The sequence below is a fragment of the Bos mutus genome, chromosome 23 (assembly GCF_027580195.1).
Source record: "Bos mutus isolate GX-2022 chromosome 23, NWIPB_WYAK_1.1, whole genome shotgun sequence".
Taxonomy (NCBI): domain Eukaryota; kingdom Metazoa; phylum Chordata; class Mammalia; order Artiodactyla; family Bovidae; genus Bos; species Bos mutus.
This window is the reverse complement of record NC_091639.1, coordinates 29,293,052-29,313,626: the sequence shown is the minus strand read 5'-3', so window position 1 is coordinate 29,313,626 and position 20,575 is coordinate 29,293,052. Positions and strand designations below refer to the sequence as shown.

Sequence of the window (20,575 nt, the reverse complement as noted above, 5' to 3'; positions counted from 1 at the left end):
TGTTTTCTTCTGTTTCTGCGTTTCTCACTTCTCTGATTAAACTTATTCTTTGACTAAAGTTTTCCCCAGACAGACGGTAGGCAGAGGACATGGTTTCCGGGATGGGGGTGGGGGGCAAGGACCATAGGGTTGTGCTCCGTTTTAACGTCTGATTACAACAATCCTATGCTCTTCTTCATATTGCGACTAGAAAGAAAAAAAAAAAAACAGCCAATATTTCAGATTATGACTCTCCGGCCCTGCTCCCCATCAGGTAGCAATTTATATTTTCAAAACAGAAAAGGGTATTTAGAAAGTTGCCTTCAGCAGACAGAAACTAAAGGAATCCACTAATTGAATCCTGTAAAAGAATTTATTCTGTGCCTATGATTTTTTTTTTTTTCGATGAAGAAATGCTTCTAATTCATACAGAACTTTGCAAGGTAAACCGCAGGTCCTGTTTGCAGCTGGGTCTCTAAAGGTCGAAAGAAAGTGGGTTCTCTCTTTCTCTATACTCTTGCACGTTTCTCTCGCGGTTTCTTTCAGGTCCCCCGAAGCCTGCCGTACAAAAACAACAGTGCAAAGTGGGGCAGCCCAGGCTCACTTTGCCTATCAGCAAAACCTCTGTCAATCCATCGGAGGCGACAAACCACACAAAACGCCCGTCCCAGCTGCTTCGAACCTCAAGGCAGAGAAGTGACCGCAGCTACGCCGCTTGTCTCCCTCATCCGCTCCGCGCACCTGGACGCGGGCGGCGTGAGAGTCCCGGCCGTGACGTAACCGCACCTGGCAGCAGCCCCAGCGCAGCGGTGAGCCGGAACGCACGGGGGCGGGGCAGGGCGGCCTGGGGATTCTCGCGAGATTTTCCTCCTCTCGGCCCTGCTCCCGGCACCTTCCCAGCCTCTGTCCCGGTCTCCACCTCACTCTTTGGCGTCGCGTTCGAGGACGGCGGGCGCTGACGGAGCTGCCAGGGGCGGGCTCCGGGGCTGGGCTCTGCGTTGGAGCCGACGGCCAGGACGAACCGGCAGGTCCCGCCCCGTGGCAGGAGCGACCGGGGGTGGGAAAACCGCCGGCTGGGCGGGCGGGGGAGGGCCCTCCGGCCGCCACGAGTGAGGAGCCGCAGCCGCCGCCTGTTCCTTGCGGGCCGTGGGGACCGGACTGGCCGGGGAGCGCCGCGGGCGAATGGAGGCGCCTCCTTGTCCCGCCTGAGCTCAGCCGGGCTAGAGCCGAGCGGAGGGCCCGCCTCCTGCCGCCGGAGCGGCCGCGCGAGCAGCGGGAGGAGGAGCAGCGGGCGCCGGGCTGCTCCCCGCCGGAGCCCCCAGCATGGGTAAGGGACTCGAGCGCGCTCCTCGCCACCCGCTCCGACCTTCCGGATTCGGGGAGGCGGTTCCCTTTCTCGACCTCGGCGGGGAGGGGTCGGGAGTGGGGGTGGGCGTCGGTCCCTGCTCTGCCACACGGCCCGCTCCCTGTGTCCCCTCCTCGCTCTGCCTCCCACCTGGCTCATCTCGCGGAGAAGCTGCTTGCGGGGCCCCAGGCTGCTTTTCCCGTCTCGTGCTTTTCTCGCCACCTCTTTTCCTGGTCTCGGGAAAGGTGAGGGGATGGGCGAGGGGCGGTCCAATCACTTCGCCCCCCGCCCAGCTCCTCTCTGTACCGAACTTCCCTCCTTTGCCAGCCCTTTTCGTCCCAGATCCTAGTGGGTTGGGGGAAGGATGATCGAAAATCTTGACCGCGTAGCACTTTCAACTTATATATCTTCTGCGAACCTTTTTAGAGATTGGCCTTTTAAAGCACTTTTTTGGTTTGTTAGAAAAGGCATTTCCCGCCCCCCCCCAGCCTGAAACTTTCAGGGGGTATCTCAGGGGCAGGAAAGCTTGAATATTTGCTCCGTTTCTACCCAGGCAAGTGTGTTGGCACTTAAATATTAAATCTCTTCCTGAGAACTGGATTGGAGTTGAGTAGGATTTCTGCGTTGAACCCTTTGAGAAGCAGTTTCCTGTTTGGAGTTAGACTTCCTCGCTAGAAGGGGAGAAAAGTACAAGGCCTTATAGGTTATTTACAGTGTGCTTTAAAGTTTTGTTTGGCGCTAGAGAAGGAATGTGTTGCAGTCTGGTTTGAAAGGGAGTTTTGTTGAGTAGTGTAACAATTCTTTTGATAACAAAAGTTCGATGTGGGCTAGGCGCTCTCTCTCTAAAACCTTTGAAAATGAAAAGCAGTTTAAAAGAGAACTTTTAAAAAAATCAAACTGTGTCACCGTAAGGCATATGCATGCTCTGTAAGAGTAATTCCATTGTTGGTTCTGTAGTCAGAAGGACGCTCTCACTTTTTGCAGTTCAGGAAAGAATTGGTGCTGCTTCATCTCAACAAACTATTAACTGAAATTAATAATTCATGAGACTAACAAATGATTTAGAAGCAGGACAAACACAGGACTGCTGATGTGGCACCTACTGCCCACACATTGTCTTGTGGGAAATGCTTTAAGCATAGTGTTTATAGACAGTCGCAGTAGCTCTTCTGTGTTTTCCTAGACTTTACAGTTTTATAATCTGTCTCCCTTTTGCTTTCAGGTAACTTTTGTGCACAAAGTGCTCTTAAACTTAGAAACAGTAAAACCTTTGTTACTTGGGACTTTCCAGTGAATTTCTAATTGATTAGTTGAGCTTACTGGGTAATTGAGGGTTTATCCTTTAAGCTTCAAATTATAAAACCACTTTGAGTGCAGATCATACTAAAATTAAATGTGTAATTCTTTTCTGTTTTAAATAGGATGTGAGTCTAATTAAATCTTTTGATGACCTAGGGTCATCATTTGTGACCTTCAGTTACTGTGGTTCTTTGAGGATCTATCTGTTGGATTGTATATAGGACTCCTGATCAGATTTCTTTGCATTTTGGAGTAAGTATTTTTCGTGCTTCGCTGTTGGATGTGCTTGTTACTGTGATCAGTGTCCCCCTTCACCCTCTCATCACCAGTTTTTCTACAGCATTTTTTTCCTGCGGAAATCAAATTTGTAATTCTGCAAAGGAAAAAATGAGTTGACCCTTATTTGGTGTGTGAGATCTTCTTTGAGAATAGCGAGTGTCCATCCTTGCCACTTTGGAGTGTCTGTTTTGGTTGTCCAGAGGCCTTCACTCAGTGACTTTGCTGTGTTCTGCCTAGGTGAGTTCTGCCGTATTATCTTAGTACAGTGTGATGTTTGAGTACTCAACTGGACTGTCCAGAATGTATTTTAAAGTTTGGTTACTTGGGGGCATGTGCAGTTAATTTTTGAAAGGTATTTGTCAGACGAATGTGTACTTTAAATTTATTGGTCATATATTCATAATAAAACTGTCAAAATCATTTAAGGAGTTTTTTCTTTAATATAAGTCTAAGGTGCTTGATTTCACTGTCATAAGTCTTTATTTCTTATGTTTTGAGATGACAGCTTAAGGGATTCCCTGGTGGTCCAGTGGGTAGAGATCTGAGCCTCACTGCCAAGGGCCCTGGTTCAGTTCCTGGTCAGGGAATGAAAATCCCACAAGCCCTGCAGCATGGCCAGAAAAAAATAAAGTAAAAGATGATAGCTTAAAATACTTACATGATATTTTATCTAATTTATCATGAAATGAAAAATCTTTAATTTCTTCACTTTGAAGTAACTTGGATAGCCATTAAGTGATGGTTCTTGACATTTAGGTGGTACAGCGAGAGTTAAAAGCATGGACTCTGAACTGGGACAGTTTAAAGTCAAATCCTGGCTCTTCTGTCTAGGAGCTGTTGTGACTGAGCTTTAGTTTCTTAATCTATAAATGCGATAAAACTATCAACCTCAGGTTATTAGGAGGATTGAATGAGTTAATACTTGTAAAATGCTTAGAACAGTGCCAGTGTAGGTTGCTGTTATTTTCAAATGATGAAATAAAATAAATCAATAAAATAAATTAAAAAATAAAAATTTCAAATAAATTTCCCCAATTCTTGCACCAACTTGAAAAAAATAATGCTCAATGTTTGACCTTTATTATCTTTAAAGGCCAGTGGGATGAAATGATTTTGTACCAATGCAGAAATAGATAACTTTCAACGTTTGGTATACACTGTGAGAAAGTCCAGCATTGGTAGTAAGGTTAGTAGAGTAGGAAAAACTAAGTGGAATGAGTGCTCGTAGAGACTTACTTGAAGTTTATCTTTTAAGCACTGTTTTTAGTTTCGACATTTGGTTAAATGTGGAAGAATGCTTATAAGGAAATTTGAGGCATTCTGTGGGAAAGAATTTGGGGAGAGTGTTAGCGAGGTGGAAAGACAGTACTTATATTTCTTATTGGGAAAGTACAGATCTGCATTTTGGAGTGGAATAAGACAGAAAGCAATTGGCACAAAGTGTTACTCTATGTAACTTCTGATTTTTGAAAAAATAAGTGGATTTTAAGGACTTGATATTTCTGAATTTTAAATAAGGTTATGAACTTTTCACATATGACATATAACAAGTCAACATGTTTAAATTATGAGGCAGTTAATGGACAGAAACACACAGTTGGTTTAGAGATAATATGTACAATTCTATAATACAGATATGTATTTCTTTGGCTCATTGTTTGGAGAAAATCTTGATTCACCCAGATAAGTAAGGGCAACTAGAAATTGCCTGCTAGTAGCTCACCTTTTAATTTCAGGATTTACTTCAATTAACTAATCCAGAACACAAAAGTGGAATATTAGGGAATTTTGTTTCAAAGTTGAATCCTAGTAAATAATCAGTTGTATTCTTTAATTAGTAAGTACTTGTAATCAGATTTGTCTTAAGTGCTTCAAATTTGGATAGATATAATTCCATAAAATCACATTTAGGGTGAAAATACACGTTCATAATATATTTTTCCATAAAAACCAGCTTGAAGTTTGCCATGTACCTCTCTAAATGAGGGGTTAGCCAAGTAAGATGATGTCTTATTAACTTAATAAGATGATCTAAATTTTAGGACATTTAAGATAACACATAAAGTGCTTTTGGTTCATTCCATGTTGTCAATCAAAAATACCTTCAAATTTTTATTTGTAAGTAATCCAATCTGTGATTTTTTTTTCCCTCCTCTTCTGTGTCATGGAATACCCTCTATGAAATACCTTTTAAGTATGATACCATTTTTAATGTGTTTTAAAAGTGGTGTCATGTCAAGAGGTTGAACATAGGCAAAGAAAGAGGTGAAGATTCTTGATTTGGGTGGGAGAAGGACAGCTGCAGAAGCTGTAAACTGGTGCAAGTTGTGAAAGATCTGAAAGCTGTTGGAGTTTGTGTTCAGAAAAGAAAGGGGAATAAAACCTAATATGATGTGATTGAAATTTAGGTAAATTGGTAATCATTATGATGGATCTGTGACTTTGTTAATTGTGAAATTTGATATCCAGCTATTAGGCAATAGTTCCTCAAGCGGAATTAGTTCTTTTTCAATGGAGAGGCCAGAACACTCGCCTGAGAAATCTGGATGAAGGTCCATGTATGCCTGTAGTTAGCCTCTCAGCATGAAGAATACATTCTAGCAAAAGCCAGTGCACAGACAGGTGGAGTTGGCCAGCTTGGCATGGTGGTGAGCAGCAGGCACCCTGGAGAGGTTCAGACTGGTATCTTGGAAAAGGGAGGAAATGGGTTTTAGCAGTAGGCTTTAGAGAGCTAGCAGGGGAGAAACAAAACCAGTCAAGGTCCACATTTCTTATGAGAGATAAAAGGTAAGGTATTTGTTCCTGAGAACAAAAGTGAGCTTAGTTATTGGATTGTTTAGGGTGAGCCAGGCAGTAATATTGACAAGGTAACTGAACTCTTATTAAACTGTTGATCTTACTTATTTTCTGCTTGGCACTACATCAGTAGCTGAATCTGTGTGTGTGTTACAAGTTGTCCTGGGTAACTGGGATGAAAGGAGATTTTCTGTCTCAGTGCTTGAGGATATTTCTTGCTCACAGTTTAGCACTTCCTCTGTTTACTTGGTCGCAGGGATTTGATACATCTGCTCTTTTTTTTTGGCTGCCTTTTTCACCTGTTCCTCTCCTTTCTCACCCAAGACAAAGCAGATTACAAAATTTCAGTATACCCTTCTGTTTGAGAAACAAGTGTACAATCCTTAACAGTTTTAAGTAGTTTTAGCTGCCAATATAATAATAAATGATAGAGTAAGCCATAAGAAACTTGAAAGTACTACTAATTGTTCCTGAACAATTTCACTGAAGTGGTATTAGGTTAGTTATTAGAACGACCTTTCTTGGTTTTGCTTTGTTTTTTAGTAGAGTATATCTGCCCTTTTCAGTCCTCCCTCATGCTCCCCCACTTTATATTATCCACAGCTTTCTTTTAGGTTTGCTTATATTGGATAGACGTTCAGACTAGTTCACAGTCTTTTATCACTACTAGTAAGCGTATAGGAGAAGGCAATGGCACCCCACTCCAGTACTCTTGCCTGGAAAATCCCATGGACGGAGGAGCCTGGTAGGCTGCAGTCCATGGGGTCGCTAAGAGTCGGACACGACTGAGCGACTTCCCTTTCACTTTTCACTTTCATGCATTGGAGAAGGAAATGGCAACCCACTCCAGTGTTCTTGCCTGGAGAATCCCAGGGACGGGGGAGCCTGGTGGGCTGCCGTCTATGGGGTCGCACGGAGTCGGACACGACTGAAGAGACTTAGCAGCAGCAGTAAGCGTATAGAGTTCCCTTCATAATCTACTAGGGCTTCTCTGACCCAAGACTGTGCTATACTTTCATTTTTCAGTTATAATCACTTGGTTTTAGCCCCAGGTGAGTTAGGTATTTTCTTTCTAGGGTCTCAGTGTTTCTTCTTTTGGACTAAATGACATTACCTCTTTTCTGTTTCTTGGGTTTTGTTTGATAGTTTCTGAAGACCTCAGTTGCCTGAATGTTCTATTCTTTGATTCTTTTATTTCAACTGAAAGCATGTTTACTGGTTGTTTGTATTTAAAGGAGCTTTTACTCTTACAAGTAACTCTACTGTTTAAGTATTCATTATTCTAAAATGATACCTAGCTTAAAATGTTGATCTAGTGTCAGATATGGCAGTTTTATGGACTGTTTCCTGGAGTCTCATTATACTATATCGTTCCTTTCCATTGCCTCCAGTAGACTTGTGTTTTTAATCTTTAAAATTTTGTTTACTTACTCCACTTGCCTTCATGATCACATTTTACTTCTCAACTAAGTTTCAAAGCAGAGATGACTAACATAGGATCCTGAATTCCAGTGACTATTTTAGTGCCATGTAGCTCTGGTTCTTTTTGATGATCCAGTGTCCAGGTAATTCTTAGGGAGTGACTGTGACATCTAATCACTAGGAGTTCCCAGTGGAAAAATACTTTAAGTGTGGTAACAATAACAGTTACCACCAACATGAAGAGAAAGGTTCTGCCCAAGGTCAGAGAAAAGAGCTTTTTGTCAAAGAAAAGAGCTTTCAATGAGAGAGAGATAAATCCAGAATTATTTGTCTTACTGTGAGGAATGTGATTAATGGTGTGTTCGGTGTGAGGAACATTAGGACACATACACATCCAGTGGTTTACAGCAGTGTTAGAGGTTGGGCACGTTATTAAAGTCATTTGGATTTCAAAAATTTCACACAGGAGATTCTGATGTACATGCTCCCATGTCTCCTTCACTCCAGTTGTTGATAAGTGTCATCACTGGGTTGGGATGGCTGAGTGTTGTGAAAGGAATAAGACATCATAATAGGAATAAAACTTAGCTCACGGATCACCAGAAATCCATTTAGAAAGGGAATTTAGTACATTAAGAAAGTATCAGTGTCAGAAATGTCAAAATATAATAGAAGTATAAGGAAGATTAGGATATAGATTCCTGCATTGGAAGTCAAATAGGATTTGTTCGTTTCTCTTCATTTGACCAGTGACGTCATGAGTCCTTGACAGTAGCCAGGATATTTTTTTCTCTCCTCCTGGTACTGAACCTTTAGAGTGAAGCACACCTTCATTTGAACTGATTTCTTCAAGATCCTTTTACCTGAAGTACTAAAACCTTACTAACCTTCTTAGTGTCTATCAGTGCCCCGGTACTGAGGAGGTCAGAATTTACTTAACATCTAGGCTGACTTTGTTAATTATCAGAGTTCTATTCTTACAGTATATGTATTTATCGTGATTATTATAATAATCAAGTGCCAAGTTGTTTGCTTTGGTTTATAAGTATAGAATTTCATACATTTGTACAATTGAGATCATCTAGTCTTGGCTGAAGCAGCGTGTAATGATTTTAGGAAACATATTTAAAGTTGGTCTTTCAAATGTATGGGCTTCCCTAGTGGCTCAGACAGTAAAGTATCTCAGGAGACCCAGATTCAATCCCTGGGTCAGGAAGATCCCCTTGAGGAGGGCGTGGCAGCCCACTCCAGTGTTCTTGGCTGGAGAATTCCATGGGCAGAGGAGCCTGGCAGACTACAGTCCATGGGTTCACAGAGTCGGTCACGACTGAGCAACTAACACACTTTCAAGAAAATGTATACTCTTCTACGTTTTTTTCCTAATTGTTGTTAGACTTAATAGTTAGAATGTGTTTTACTATCAGGGGTTTTTTTGTTTTTAATTAGACTTTAATTAAAACTCCTGTTCTACTGCAGCAGAAGGTGCCCTGATGCGTATTTTGCCTTGCTGCTTTGGAGGGTGCGTGTGTGTGCACATGTGCATGTGTTTAAGGTGTTTAAGATGAAGACTCCATTTTTTTCTTGCCTCTTAATTAGACCATTTTTATCCAGCACACTTTTTTGAAGCAGTTAAAAAAATTACCTTACATGATGAAAACAAATCTGTCGATGAATTTTCAGAATGAATGTCAAATGTAAAGGCTATTAAATTTCTAGGTAACCTCTTTCCCACAAAAATTGCCTAAATTTCTTACATTCTATGTAACCCAACTGAACTTATGATTAGAACCTTACAGTTTAAAGCCTAAATAAATGTCAAATGTAAAGGCTATTAAATTTCTAGGTAACCTCTTTCCCACAAAAATTGCCTAAATTTCTTACATTCTATGCAACCCAACTGAACTTATGATTAGAACCTTACAGTTTAAAGCCTAAATAAAAATTCCTATATTATTACTGTCTTTTATATGTAATAATCTTACTTGCCTGGAACTTATGTATGCCAGAGACCCCATAATTTATTTTATACTATTAAAAAAACTTAATACTCTTAGTAACTCACAGAAAATTGGGAGCTTGCTGTGTGTTCACCATGTTTGTGATTCAATAGTGTTTTAATTGGAGTAACTGGAGTGGATGAGGTCTCACTTTCTTTTTAAAAAACAGTTGACCATTGGTTTGAACTTCCCAGGTCCACTTATATAGATTTTTTCAGTAGTAAATAACACAGTACTATAGGGTCTTCGGTTGGTTGAATTTGTGAATGCAGAACTGTTGGTCCAAAGAGCTGACTATAAATTATATTTGAATTTTCAACTGTGAGGAAGATTGGCACTCCTAACCCCTATGTTGTTCAGAGGTCAACTGTGAACTCTTTAATCTTTCCTGTATGACTCACTGAGACTCTTTAAGTCCCTTTAGTAGAGAATCAGTAATCAAGGATATTGAACATCTTGTCAGGTGGATCTGCAGCTTGCCTACTCCATGAATGTTAGAATGAGGTTACATATTTCTACTAAATAAAGGGGAAATTGCTTATTTTTCAATTGAGAGACATTTCTTTATGATTCTCCTGTTAAATAAATTTAGGCATAATTTGCTTCAAAAAGTTTGTTTAAAATAACTTGAACAATGTTGTTGAACTATAAAATTATATCATCTTAAATGGGTATTATGAAGCAGCTATACATACGTTCTTTGAGGCATACTAAATTGATAAATTACATATATAATTAAAAATTTTCTAGTAGCTGTGTTAAAAAATACAGGAAAGGTGAAATTAAATGTTTTGGATATGTTTTTTTCAACATGTTCAATATAAAAGTCATTAATTTGTGTACTTTTTTTCTGTCTTTGGAATCTAGTATGTATTACACATTTATAATCAGTTTGGACTAGCCACGATTCAGGTGCTTCATAATACCGGTGGGTGGCGGTTACTGACTAGAGGATGCAGTTTTAGAATGTAAATCTTAAAGGCTTTTGTGAATCTAGTGAGAGTATATGTGAAAACATTTTATAAGTACTATGCAATTATAAATAGTTATGTAAGGAATTGAACTATTATAGGTTTCTGTAAATAAACCATTTTTGGCCTTTACCAATTAGTTTTTTATTAGATATTTAATTATTGATAATTTATTGTGATTAAATAACAAGTGTATATTCTCATCAGTTCAGTTCAGTCGCTCAGTCGTGTCCGACTCTTTGTGACCCCATGAATCACAGCACGCCAGGCCTCCCTGTCCAGCACCAACTCCCGGAGTTCGCTCAGACTCAAGTCCATCAAGTCAGTGATGCCATCCAGCCATCTCATCCTCTGTCGTCCCCTTCTCCTGCTGCCCCCAATCCCTCCCAGCATCAGACTCTTTTCCAATGAGTCAACTCTTCGCATGAGGTGGCCAAAGTACTTTAGTTTCAGCTTCAGCATCATTCCCTCCAAAGAAATCCCAGGGCTCATCTCCTTCAGAATGGACTGGTTGGATCTCCTTGCAGTCCAAGGGACTCTCAAGAGTCTTCTCCAGCACCACAGTTCAAAAGCATCAATTCTTCAGTGCTCAGCCTTCTTCACAGTCCAACTCTCACATCCATACATGACCACAGGAAAAACCATAGCCTTGACTAGATGGACCTTTGTTGGCAAAGTAATGTCTCTGCTTTTGAATATGCTGTCTAGGTTGGTCATAACGTTTCTTCCAAGGAGTAAGCGTCTTTTAATTTCATGACTGCAGTCACCATCTGCAGTGATTTTGGAGCCCCCAAAAATAAAGTCTGACACTGTTTCCCCATCTATTTTCCATGAAGTGATGGGACCAGATGCTCTGATCTTCATTTTCTGAATGTTGAGCTTTAAGCCAACTTTTTCACTCTCCACTTTCACTTTCATCAAGAGGCTTTTGAGTTCCTCTTCACTTTCTGCCATAAGGGTGGTATCATCTACATATCTGAGGTTATTGATATTTCTCCCGGCAATCTTGATTCCAGCTTCTGTTTCTTCCAGCCCAGCGTTTCTCATGATGTACTCTGCATATAAGTTAAATAAGCAGGGTGATAATATACAGCCTTGACATACTCCTTTTCCTGTTTGGAACCAGTCTGTTGTTCCATGTCCAGTTCTAACTGTTGCTTCCTGACCTGCATACAGATTTCTCAAGAGGCAGGTCAGGTGGTCTGGTATTCCCCTCTCTTTCAGAATTTTCCACAGTTTATTGTGATCCACACAGTCATAGGCTTTGGCATAGTCAGTAAAGCAGAAATAGATGTTTTTCTGGAACTCTCTTGCTTTTTCCATGATCCAGCAGATGTTGGCAATTTGATCTCTGGTTCCTTTGCCTTTTCTAAAACATGCTCGAACATCAGGAAGTTCACGGTTCACGTATTGCTGAAGCCTGGCTTGGAGAATTTTGAGCATTACTTTACTAGCGTGTGAGATGAGTGCAATTGTGCGGTAGTTTGAACATTCATGGAAACCCCCTAATATGGTTTAAAAATGAACAAATTTAAATATTTATTACCTAAAAATTGTGAATTAATTTACACATTGTTCATGAATTTGTGTTACTATTTTCTCTCAAAAGACTTACATTTTAACTGTATTACACCTTGTTCTTTTACTCATTTATCAGTCAATAATAGGGGAATCATAGGATTTTTTTTTTTTTTGAGGGGGTGAGTTCTATAAAATTTGACAAAAATTTATTGGTATTTTTAAAAATCTGGCTTCAAATGTGCTTAAAATTAATTTCTAGTGTTTTTTCAGAGTTAATAGTGGATTAAAAATCTGAGGAATATTTAATTGAATTTTCCAACTTATTTGCTTTTTAAGATTTTGTAAATTTGTTGTTTTTAGGATTTATTATTTTGGGAGGAGACATCACATGCACATAATTTGTTTTGGGCTAATTCTTAATTTTTGTGAGATTGAAATCCTTTTTTGTTTTTAAACTTTGCTTAAGGTTGTTTTTGGGTGTCTGTCACCTATTGATCTGATTTAGTAATGTTTAAAGGAATGCAATGCTATGTAAAAGCTTCTTTATACCAAATTTTATTTTCTTGTCTTTTACTGTGTGGTAAAAGTATATGATACTTTGCATACTTTTCACACTCTTATGTGAAATACAGAAAGGAGAGGTGGGTTTTGTGTATGATATCTTAAGAATGACTGCATTTATTTATCTCTGCTCTAAGAAATGCTGATTATCAGTTCTGTGTTTAACAAGCTTGAGGAAGTAAATTATAGAAATTCTAATATTATGCATATAGCTAAAAGGTTGCAAAATGCCAGACTAGATGAATCACAGGTGGAATGAAGATTGCCAGGAGATATCAACAACCTCAGATATGCAGATGATACCACTCTGATGGTAGAAAGTGAAGAGGAACTAAGAGCCTCTTGATGAGGGTGAAAGAGGAGAGTGAAAAAGCTGGTTTAAAACTCAGCATTCAGAAAACTAAGATCATGGCATCCAATCCCATTACTTCATGGCAAATAGATGGGGAAACAATGGAAACAGTGACAGACTTTACTTTCTTGGGCTCCAGAATCACTGTGGACAGTGATTGCAGCCATGAAATTAAAAGATGTTTGCTCCTTGGAAGAAAAGCTAAGAAGCTAAGACAAATCTAGACAGCATATTAAGCAGAGACATCACTTTGCTGACAAATGTCCATATAGTCAAATCTATGGTTTTTCCAGTAGTGATGTACAGATGTGAGAGTTGGACCATAAAGAAGGCTGAGTGCTGAGGAATTGATGCTTTTGAATTGTGTTGATGAGAAGACTCTTGAGAGTCCCTTGGATTTCAAGGAAGTCAAACCAGTCAATCCTAAAGGAAATGAACGATGAATATTCATTGGAAGGACTAATACTGAAGCTGAAGCTCCAATACTTTGGCCACCTGATGCGAAGAGCTGACTCACTGGATAAGACTCTGATACTGGGAAAGATTGAGGGCAACACGGGAAGAGGACGACAGAGGATGAGATGTTGGATGGCATCACTGATTCAAAGGGCTTGAGTTTGAACAAACTCCGGGAGATAGTGAAGGACAGGGAAGCCTGTCATGCTGCAGTTTATGACGTCACATAGAGTAGGACAGTGGTTTTTTCATTTCTCCATTTATGGTGAAGATAGTCCTGGAAATAAATTTCTGGTAAAGATGTTTGGTTTATGGTAAAAAAAAAAAAAAAAAAAAATTAACCCTGAAAATAACTAAAAATACTAAAAATAAATAGGAAATAAGATGTGGAACCATTATGAAGTGTTTCTTATCATACAGCTACTTCTTTGGCAATAAAGCTTATAGGGAAGTGTGTTTCTGTTCATTTTTGTGTAACTTTCTATATTTTGACTTTTCTATAATAAAGGTTATTACTATAATAGTTGCTATAATATAAATAAAGTTAGGTCCTATAATTATATAGGTGTTATGATGTGAATAAGGTTAATTTGACATACCTAGTTAGATGATGCCATTGTGCTATTTATCTGTATTGTATTTATCCAAACCAAAGTAAACATTCCCTAGTGAATGTTCTTATTGCTTAAACCTACTTGGAATTTGTGTGAATTATTATTTCTTCATTAGATGGTATTTCATTATCAAAAAAATATGGAATTATTAGTGCAGAACAGTCAAAACTTTTATAGTGTTATTATCTTAAATATTTTTGTGTATGATCTTTTAAAAAATTAGGGATTTTTAAGAGTTTTAAGTTTTCAGATATTTTTGTTTTAAAAAGATCAATATTTTTAAATTAAGTGTTTAAAACATATTCCACCAGAACTACTCCCCCAATTTCTTCTTGCAACCAAGTTGTTACATAAAAAAATTTTTTTGAGGATTTAATTCTTAGAGTGGTTTAGTGTACTTTTTAAATAGTTCACTTTCTTTTACTTCATTTTCATTCTGGGTTTTCATAGTTGTCTTTTTGGTTCTTACAAACACTTTCAATTATTAGTCTTCCCAGTTTTCAGTTTGTTTGCTTTAGTTTAGAAATTTCTTCTTTCTCTATAATTTTGATATTTGCTTCCATTTCCTTCTCTCCTGCCTGTCTACTTCCTTTTGTTTGTGTGTGTGTGTGAAGAGTTCTCTTTTACTCAGTTGGAACTGTGGGATATGGTATGAGATGAACATCTGTATGTAGTATGTTACCCTTATACAGAGTTTTGTGGAGGTTTTGTGTTGACATTTGGGGCCAGAAACTACTTGCTAAGAGTCTATCCTGTGTTTTGATGGGTGCTTAGCAGCATCCCTAACCTCTACCCAGTAGATGCCAATAGAATTGCCTGAGTTTTAACCACCAAAAATGTCTCCAGACATTCCAAAGTGTCCCCTATGGGGCAGAATTATCTTGGTTGAGAACCATTACCCTAATATAACTTAGTTTTGAATTTATATGTTCTAAATATAGTTGTCCTGAGAGACACTGATTTGCTGTTTTAGCCCCAAACTTACGTTTTCTGGGGCAAAGCTTGAGGTTAAGACCTCACACTGTGGACTCTTTACTGGGGCCAGGGAGATCAGGTTCACAAAGGCTAATTTTTATTGAATGCTTATTTTAGAATCTGTGGATCATGTGGTTTTTCATATTACATCTATTTATATGACAAATTAGATTTTCCAAGATTAAACCTATCCCATGATAGACCTTGCTTAGTTGTAATAGCCAATTATCTAATTATGCATTTGAATTCCCTTTGTTGATAATTTAGAACCATTTCTATTTGAGCGAGTACATTTTTGGGTGCAATCTTTGGTCTGAATAACATTCATATTATTTCAAATACTGATTATTTTTAAATAGTGAAGCTTTGTAGACTTATTTTGTGTTCTATAGAAGTTTTGAAAAAGCCTTTAAAACAAGCTTTTTTCTTTGTAACTTTTTATGAGGTCATTTTTTAAGACCACTTTCTGATTTTATTCCTGGATTGATCTGTTGATTTCTAAAAATTTGTTGAGTAACTAGTTTTTCTTTAAAATAGAAATTTATCCATTTCATTGAGATTTTTAAGCTTGGAACTTTAGGGCATATCCAAGAACAAGCCTAGTTTCATTAAGTTCTCACATCCCACTGGACTGCTGAGTCTGACCCAACTCTGCAGCATCTCTTTTCAGAGTGTTGAATTGACAGATCTCTTTGTGTGTTCTGTAATCTCTTGTGGCTCCGGTTTATTTTTCATTGCTTATCCTGATAGGCTTCTTGGAGGTATTCAGTCTTTTGAGATGCTTTGGAAATGGGTTGCTGGATGGGTTAGCCATAACAGTGCCAGTGCCATTTGAGATCACTTGGTGGAGTGCATCGGTTAAATATACATATTTTCAATATTGGCTGTTAGAAGGGCTATTCATGTATTGGCAAAAAAAATAAACCCAGATATCTAGGATGAATTTATTTTGAAGTTTACTGACTTCAGAAAGATCGGGTTCACTTAGCTCTAATAAATGAGATGCTGGTGTTTTTTTAATATAGTTTGATTATCTGAGAAAAATTAAAAATAGAATGCTACTTTAACATGTACATGAAAGTAGCTCTGACAAACTGATTTTTAATGAATTAAGTTAATTTTACTGGAAAAAACATGGATTGTTGAAAGTTGGACTTTGGAATAAAGGTTTTAAGTGGCTAAAATATACAAAAGTCAACTCTGTTACTCTGCAAGATGACAAAAATAAAGAGTAATTTAATGAGGAATTCATTGTACTGAGAGGCAGGCCTGCTTGGTGTAACATTACGGAGATAAAATTTTTGTCTGACTTTTTTGGCTTTTTCATTTTTCTAAAAACATTTCTGTAGTTACCAATCCTTCTTTCACAGCTTGGTTTAGTTTCACTGCCTGTATCATAGAAGGATCCACCTCATAAAAGAAGTCAAAAGCTGTCTTGAATAATCAGCACCCTTCTGCGAGATTATCTCGTGTCAGTCTGTTTTCTGGCACTGCTGTTTCTATGTCATCTTTCTCATTGTCTGCTTTGGAAGCATTCCTATTAATTCCTGTTGCGTTTTGTCTGTTAGCTCTTGAATTTCTCCAAGATCCCTGTCTTGAAACCCTTCATCCTCCACTTTTTTTTTTTTTTTTTGCCGTATCTATACTCTTTCATGGTTTCCTTGATTGGCTCTGTTGTAAATGCTGTTAAGTCATTTACAACATATGGACATAGTTTTCTCCACTGGGAATTTTTTGTTTCAGGATTGATGGCTTTTATGGTTTTTTAAAAACTTAACAACAGTGGCATCTTCAGTGGTGTAATCCTTACAGACCTTCATGATCTCTGTCAGGGTCCTCTTCTGTGAGTGTTGCCAACCTATTCTGTAGCTTTATGTACGATGAGCCTTAAAGGTCCTTTGACCCCCTGATCTAGAGGCTGAATTAGAGACATTGTGTATGAGGGCAAATAGGTAACTAACGCCTTCATTATTGAACTCATGGGGTCGTTGTTCAATAACAATGGCCAGGGGACATTGTCCAATAACAGAAGAACTTTAAAAAGTAGTTCTTCACTGGCCAAATACTTCCTGACTTGGGGAATATGTCAGTGGAACCAGTCCTTTTTCTGGATTGGATTCTCATCCAGTCCTTCTTGTTTTATAACCAAAAGATTGGCAACTGATGTTTATCTTTTCCCTCAAGGCTCAAAAATTAGTAGCTTTATAGAGGAGGGCAGTCTGGACCATAAACCCAGCTGCATTTGCACAAAACAGTGGCGTTAGCCAGTCTCTTCCTCTCTTAAATCCTGGTGTTTGCTTCCTTCTCTTCCTCCCTCTCTCTCTCTCTTTTTTTTACACTAATAAATATCCTTTGTGAATCCCCCCGCCCCGTCCCAGAATAGGGCACCTTTGTCTGCAGTAAAAACCTTTTCAGACAGATATCCTTTCTCCTCAGTAATTTTCTTAATGGCATCTGAGAACTCTGCTGCTGTCTCTTGGACAGCAGAAGCTGTTTCACCGATTATCTTGACATTTTTAAAGCCAAACCTCTTTCTAAAATTATCAAACTATCCTTTGCTGGCATTAAATTCTCCCAGCTTCACATTCTTCATCTTCCTCTTGCTTTAAGTTTTCATGCAATGATTTTGCTGTTTTTCTTGAATCATACTAGAGTCTGTTGGTATGCCTTTCTTATAGCAATCCTGAAGTAAAAGTTGCATTTTCGATATGAGTAAAAAGTGCAAAGTTTTCAACTGTATGCTGGGACAGCTGCAGTGAGTGACAGCTTCACAAATTTCCTGTCTTTTATTTTTTAAATTTAATAATAGTCCTTACCCTGGATTCATTTATCTTGAAATGGAGGTCAGTCGTAGCTACAGATCTCAATCTGGTGCATATCAAATAATTCAGCTTTTTTTGGCGTCACAACTTCTCTGTGTTTCTTGGGAGCATTTCCAGCATCAGTAGAGGCACTTTGTATCGCAGAGTGATATTTCACTGGATGACTGTACCAGTTTTATTTTTTTAGTCCATTTGTCTATTGAAGGGCATTTGGGATTTGTCTAGTTTGTGGCAGGCAGTTAAGAACAGAGCTGTTGTAAACATTTGTGTATAGGTTTTTAGGTCAACATAAGTTTTACTTCTTCAGAGTATGTATAGTTTGGAGTCATATGGTAAGTGTCTATTTATGTGAAACTTCCAAGTTTTTCCTGAGTGTATATACCTTTTTTTTTTTGCATTGGCACCAACAGTATATTAAAGTGTCACTTGCTTCATGTCTTTGTGGTTTTTTTTTTTTTTTTATGCTGCTGCTGCTGCTGCTAAGTTGCTTCAATCATGTCCGACTCTGTGCGACCCCATAGACTGCAGCCCATGAGGCTCCCCCATCCCTGGGATTCTCCAGGCAAGAACACTGGAGTGGGTTGCCATTTCCTTCTCCAATGCATGAAAGTGAAAAGTGAAAGTGAAGACGCTCATTCGTATGTTGCTGCTGCTGCTGCTAAGTTGCTTCAATCATGTCCGACTCTGTGCGACCCCATAGACGGCAGCCCACCAGGCTTCTCTGTCCATGGGATTCTCCAGGCAAGAGTACTGGAGTGGGGTGCCATTGCCTTCTCTCTTTTTTTTTTTTTGTTAGCCATTCTTAATAGGTGTGTAGCAGTATCTCATGGTGTAGAATTGGGAGATTTCTTCTTTAAATTTTGCCAGGGAAGCCATCTGGCTCTTGGGATTTCTTTTTTGGAAGGCTTTTAACTACAGACTCAATTTAAAAATAGTTATTCAGACTCTCTCAAACTACTAAAACTTTGTGGCATTCTGCATGAGTGTGTTGTTTATACTGCTGCTGCTGCTAAGCAGCTTCAGTCGTGTCCGACTCTGTACAACCCCATAGACGGCAGTGTCTTGTTTATAGTTTTCTTTTATTATTTTAAAAATTAATGTGAAGTCTCTGGTGATACTCCTTTTAATTCTTAATATTGGTAGACTGGGTCTTCTCTCTTTTTTTCCCTTGATCATTCTTAGAGATTTATCAATTTTATTGACCTTTTCAAATAACCAATTTTGATTTCATTGTTTTTTCCCTATTTTTCTGTTTCTCTGGTTTCAGTTGAACATTTTATATTATTCAAATTTATGTCCTTTTATACTTAAAATTTTCTTTTAGTGTAGGTGCCCTAGAGTTTACAGTATATGTTGATTACTAATCTAAGTTCACCTTTAAATAGCACTGTCCCACCTCATGTCAAATGCAGATCCCAGAGTATTCCCCATTCCTGTGTCTTTTATGATATTGCCGTCATTCATTTATCTATATGCTAAAAGTCACCCAGTACATTGTTACTGTTACCAATTTAAACTAATCTTTTAGATAAATTAAGAATAAGGAAAGTTAAAGATTTTGTTTTACTTCACTTATTCCTTTGCCTTTACTCTTTATTATAGATTCACGTTTTTGACCTGTATAATTTTCCTTCTATTTGAAGAACTTCTGTTAACATTTTCATTGTAGGTCTGTTATTTTTGTTTGTGTGAGAAAGTCTTTATCCTTTTCTTTTAAAGATAATTTCACTGAATATAGAATTCTAAATTGGTAATTTTTTTCTTTCAACAGTGTAAATAGTTTACTCCACTCCTTTCTTGCTTCAGCGTCGCTGAGAGAAGCCTGCTGTGATGCTTTTCCTTGTTCCTCTGTCGTTAAGGTGTTTTTTTCTTATGGCTTTTTTTACGATTTTCTGTGTCTTTGATTTGAATATGGTATACTTAAGTGTAGGCTTTTCCTCTTTCTTTTTGTCCTTTGAGTTTCCTGGATGTATGGTTTGGTTTTGGTATAGGTTACTAATTTTGGAAACTTCTCCACCATTATTACTTCATTTATTTCTTTTGTTTCTTCTTTCTTCCTTTTCTTATATTCCAGTTATACATATGTTATATCTTTTGAAATTGTTGGATGAAACAGAACTTGGATGTTCTGTTTTGTAAAAGAATATTATTTTTATATTTAGTTCAAGAAGTTTCTGTCGATCTGTCTTCAAGCATCTTGACTCTGTTCTTGGTGGTGTCTAGTTGGTAGATGAACCTACCATTGGCACCCTTTATTTCTATTACAGTGTTTTTTGATTTCTAGCATTTCCTTTTGATTGCTTATCTTAGGGTCTTTATCTGCTTACCTTACTCATCTTTGCTTACCTCTTTTTTTTTCCATTATCACCCTTAATATATTTAAAATTCTCAGATTTCAAAAAATTTGTTATATTTGAGTCTGGCTTTGACTCTTAGTTTGTCTTTGTGTTTTTCTTGCCTTCTGAGTGAATGATGTGTAATTTTTTGTTGAAAGTTGGACATGCTGTATTAGATAAAAGGAGCTGAGATTAATAGGTCTTTTGTGTGAGGTTTTATAGTAACCTGTCAAGGAGTGTACTCTCTAACACTGTTCTACCTGTAGTTGCCAGAGGCATCAGATTCCTTTAGTGTCCTTGTTTTTGTCTCCCTCTTGGGTTTCCCTAAGCACTCCTTCTCAGGTAGAATCTGCATCATGTATACTCTTTCATGGTGATTAACTCTTGTTATAATGGAGCCCCATCAGTCTAGTTGTAAGGTGCTGGGAAGAGGAAGCATCCTATAATCTTAAAATTAAACCTTAAACTTTTGGTGGGTCTTTGTCCTGGGTCTGTGATGTCTTATCTCCCCACTTCTGCATGTGAGACAGAAAGGTAAGAGGGGACTGGAATCAGAGAAATGCTGTTATAACCCTTTCCAGTGGTGGAATCAGGACCTGGTTAAGTCTTTTTCCTGGAGAGCAGGTCTTTGTTTGGGTTAGTGGTTATTTCACAGTGAGTACTTTCCCTTTCCTCCTTGCCAGAACTTTATAGACTCTTGACTGTGAGAACCTGATGGGGTTCCTGGAAGTAAAACCCACGAAAGGTGGGGGCCTGCTGATACTGTTGTCCCTAGGAGTTTTCTACTCTTAGGCTGTTCCACACTCGGCCTCCAGAAATTCATCGAAGTTTGTGTTTTAAATTTTTGTAG

General features: G+C 38.4%; 1 protein-coding gene across 1 annotated transcript in view; it reads left to right on the top strand.

Annotated features, from left to right (window-relative positions):
- Nucleotides 1–856: 856 nt before the first annotated feature.
- Nucleotides 857–20,575, top strand: part of CD2AP (CD2 associated protein) — an 85,955-nt gene continuing 66,236 nt past the window's right edge. Inside the window, exon 1 of the mRNA XM_070361326.1 lies at nucleotides 857–1,306. Within this exon, the coding sequence (XP_070217427.1) occupies nucleotides 1,303–1,306 (4 nt within the window). The 5' untranslated portion in view covers nucleotides 857–1,302. The remainder of the gene's footprint in view (nucleotides 1,307–20,575) is intronic.